Source organism: Mus caroli, chromosome 8 (assembly GCF_900094665.2).
Source record: "Mus caroli chromosome 8, CAROLI_EIJ_v1.1, whole genome shotgun sequence".
Taxonomy (NCBI): domain Eukaryota; kingdom Metazoa; phylum Chordata; class Mammalia; order Rodentia; family Muridae; genus Mus; species Mus caroli.
This window is the reverse complement of record NC_034577.1, coordinates 28,304,931-28,309,337: the sequence shown is the minus strand read 5'-3', so window position 1 is coordinate 28,309,337 and position 4,407 is coordinate 28,304,931. Positions and strand designations below refer to the sequence as shown.

At 46.9% G+C, this 4,407-nt stretch overlaps 1 protein-coding gene across 1 annotated transcript in view; it reads left to right on the top strand.

Annotated features, from left to right (window-relative positions):
• The window catches only part of Dctn6 (dynactin subunit 6), an 18,817-nt gene extending 14,690 nt beyond the window's left edge, over window positions 1–4,127 (top strand). Inside the window, exons 5-7 of the mRNA XM_021169820.2 lie at window positions 917–964; window positions 1,950–2,092; window positions 3,706–4,127. Of these exons, the coding sequence (XP_021025479.1) occupies window positions 917–964; window positions 1,950–2,092; window positions 3,706–3,804 (290 nt within the window). The 3' untranslated portion in view covers window positions 3,805–4,127. The remainder of the gene's footprint in view (window positions 1–916; window positions 965–1,949; window positions 2,093–3,705) is intronic.
• The last annotated feature ends 280 nt before the right edge of the window (window positions 4,128–4,407 follow it).

The window sequence follows — 4,407 nt, the reverse complement described above, 5'->3', positions numbered from 1 at the left end:
ACCATACACACTATATACACATACCACACTCATACACACCACACACATGACACACACACACACCAAACCATACACACTATATACACATACCACACTCATACATACCACACACATGACACACCACACACATGTCACACACACACCAAACCATACACACTATATACACATACCACACTCATACATACCACACACACCACACACATGACACACACACACCAAACCATACACACTATATACACATACCACACTCATACATACCACACACATGACACATCACACACATGACACACACACACACCAAACCATACACACTATATACACATACCACACTCATACATACCACACACATCACACACCATACATATTACACACACATACACACACATCCCATACACCACACACCACATATGCATAACACACACACACATATCTTCAGCTCTTTGTAAGTCCTTTCCTAGGACCGTAGCTCTCGACAGGTAACCTTGGTTGAGGGCGTCAGACACTGAGAACCTAATTCTAGCTTTAGTTTGATGCAAAAGCTGGCAGAGTGGCTCAGCACTTGCCACCAAGCCTGACTATGTGAGTTCAGTGTCCCTTCTCTCCCCCCCCTCCCATGGTGGGAGGAGAGAACTGACTCCCTCAACTGTCCTCTGATCTCAACACGCCCACCTGGCACACGTGGATGCACAAATACCCACATATGCAACAATAAATAAGTAAATGTAATAAGGCATTTACAGGGCCGGGGGTCATTTACTTGTGAGTGGAGATGTTTGTGTTTGAGAATTAACGCTTTGTAAGCAGAGACTCCTGGCGAGGCAGAGTCTGTGCAACCCTTCCCACACCTCTGTCACAGTACACTGAGGACATTCCATACGCATGGGAAAAAGTATTTACACTTAACCGGGGCTTACAGATTCCCAAGCCATGAAAATGGGAGACAATAATGTCATTGAGTCCAAAGGTAAGCTGTGTCCAGGCAGCTCCGTGGTCAGTGATTACTTCCTTTCTCATCCTTGTGTCCCGGGAAACTACCTCAGTGCAAGCAAGGTGGCATGCTGGGGTTGGACCAAAGTCATTGTCAGCTTAATCCTTTGCCTGGGAAGAACCTAACCTAGTTATGTGGTTATCTGATAACGTGGCTAACTACATTAAGTGAAAAGGACAGCCGTGTACTGTTAAGTTGGGGCCGGATTAGAGCTCCATTGAAAGATCTGAGATGGACCTCAGCCGACTGTGTCGGCGTGCGTTGCCATGGCTGATGGCATTCTTGCAGAATGAACTTGCCAGTGGCAGCTCTGCCAGGAATTGCTTTCTTTAATTTTGGGACTGCTTTGCTCTAGCCAGAGACAAATGTCATCTGCTTATCAGAATTAGAGCCAGGCAGGCAGGGCATCATGGGAGGTCCCCAGCACCGCGGGGAACCAGCTCCCAGAGCTCGCCTCCCTGCCCTGGGAGGGAAGGAGGGAACGCTGCTTTCTTTCCTGATCCTGACTGACAGGAGGGAAATGCTGCTTTTTAATAACAAAAGTGTACTTCCTATGAATTTGCTTACTAGTTTCTAGATGTCATTACTGCGTGTTATCTTCATTGTTGGCCTTTTCTGTATTTCTGAGTGTCAGACGTGTGCTCTCGGCACTATACATTCATTACCTTATTGGTCTTTAAAGGGAGCAGAACAGTAGGATGGATAGACTCCCTGCTCAGAGGTCTTACCCTGGCGAGCTCTATGCCACCGGCCTGTTAGCAAGGGCCCTGATAAATCCTCCGCACCCACACACTGCCTGCTCAGGTCTGCGTCTGTGCACTCACCGTGAGGCGCTTCCTCTCTGTATCTTCTTCAGACCCATTAGCATTTTTCATACCTAGATCATAGTGGGGAAGCATAAACACAGTGAGGAATGTCCATGCTCCCTTGATGTCTTAAGTTGTAACTGTCTTGGCTGCAGCCTACGTGGGCAGGAATGTCATCCTGACCAGCGGCTGCATCATTGGGGCTTGCTGCAGCCTCAACACCTTTGAAGCCATCCCTGAGAACACGGTGATCTACGGCGCGGACTGCCTGCGGCGGGTACAGACAGAGCGGCCACAGGTACTAAAACCTCTCTTAACAGGAGCCCGTCTAGGACCCTAACCTCCCAGAGTTCCATGTGACTACTATCTCAGTGGGCAGCAAATGCTTAGGGGCCAAGGGCGTGACTCAGTATGATTGGCATACAAGGGCCATCCCCAAGGCAAATGAATCAGACATCTGAGAAACATTCTTCAAATTTTGGATTTATTTGCAGTTCACAGTTCTTTAGATTAAAATCATATATTCAAATATATATTCATATATGTTGTAAATATGTCTCCTCCGTGTGTGTTTGTGCATGCGTGTGCATGTGTGATACTGACAGGCAGACAGTGGAGGAGGAGAAGGAGGATCTGGAGTTGTTTTCCGTGCACCATTGACCCTCACACCGAAATGTTAATTCCTTGACTCACTTCCAAATATAAGTCGGGATGAGGCGCAGCCCTCCAAACTTCCCGTGGGTTTCTAGTGTCTTTTATGAAAGTGCCATGGCTCGATTATAAACACGGCTTAGGAGGAAAGGAGGGATGCTTAGGTATTTATCAGGCTTACGAGCATCATCCCTTCCTGCTCACTCAGATGGAGGCTAATGCCAGACTAGGAGATGGAGGCTCAGGCGCTGCACTCCCTTAGACATGAGGCTCTCACACTGGGGTTTAAAGCTCGTGTCTTGGCTCAGTACTCAGTATAGATTTCTTAAGCTTCCTTGTTCCTCACCCTTCAAAGAAAATATCTTCAAGACATTTCATACTTGACCTTTCTTAACCATAGTTTTAATCATAAATTAAAACCAGTTCTTTCTAGATTACTCCACTTTGCCATTCTCAAATTTAGTATAGTCCCTTCTGGTCTGGAATTCACAGCCAATAATGACCTTGAACTTCTGTCCTTCCACGTCCAACTCCCTAGGGATTACTGGATTTGTGTGGTGCTGGGAAGCAAACCCAGGGTTTCCTGCATGCTGAGGCACACCCTACACCCCAGGGAGTGGCCTCCCCACCCCCAGGATTACTCTTTTTTTGTAGTCTTGGCATTATTGTGAGATGGTATTCCTTAGACTAAAGGGGAAATTTAGGTTTTTAAATTATCCTTCTGAGTAATAGCAAAAGTGGTTAAAGGGGGGAAACAGTGAGGATTGGAGAGAGGCGGTAATTGTGAAGTGAGCAAGAGCGGCAGAAGTCTCTCAGGCAGCTTAGGTGTGCAGCCTGCTCCTGGATGTCACCTGTCCATGACAGGATGTCTTGATTAAAACAGTTTCCTCAGCCTCTGTGACACAGTGTCCAGGGTGGAGTCCCTCACATGAGTTTACAGTCAGGAGAGGGACAGTGCCTGCCTGTGGAGAGCAAACCCCAGCTGAAGGCCTCACCGGGTGTGCGGGAAGCACTTGCAATGCTTAAAAGCCAGGATAAAAATCTAAAGGAATTTGAGTGGTTTTCTGGGTGTTTTATATGTAAAGTTGCCTGGCTTTGTTCTTGCTGCATTCCATTACTGACTTAAGCCAACTGATAAAGAAGTAAATGAGTGGGAATCACGCTGAACCCCATTTCCCCTGCTGTTGCTGACCTTGCTCTCCCCCCAACCCCCTCTCTCTCTGTGTGTGTGTGTGTGTGTGTGTCTTTCCGTCCTTTCAGCCCCAGACTCTACAGCTGGATTTTCTGATGAAGATCTTGCCCAATTACCACCACCTGAAGAAGACGATGAAAGGCAGCTCCACCCCAGTTAAGAACTGAGAAGATGGCCGTGGTGCCCTGCTCTGCCAGCTGTCAGCGGCCTGGCTGTTAGCACCGTGCTGACTTTCCATTGGAGACTTGAGTTGCAGAGAGGTGGGTCCTATTGTAACGACCGCTATAATTTATATGGACTATATTGTTTCCCTGTCCTTGTTCTGGTAATGTACAGACTCAGTTTTTCTTATGTTATACAAAATATTAGCCATGCATTTATTATGTAAAAGACTACCCATGATGACATGCCATATTATGTGTTTGTATTCTAATGTAACCATATGCCATAACTAAATAAAAGTTTGGCCACTTGCACTAATCTTCCCAAATAGCAGCCTCAGTTTTCATTATTAGTATTTCACACTCTTCCAAGCTGAGGGTCTTCCTCTCCCCTTGTGTAATCGTAGCTGTGTAAACAGGGGAGGGTCCAGAGAGATGCTTCAGTGGCTAAAGCATCTGCTGCTCTTCCAGGGGAGCCAGGTTTGATTCCCAGCATGCACAGGGTGCTCACAACCATCTCCAACTCCAGTTCCAGGGGACCTGAGGCTCCTCCTCTCTTCTGACCCCTGAGGGAGGGCACCAGAGTGAATAAATCTAATAAAATTATAA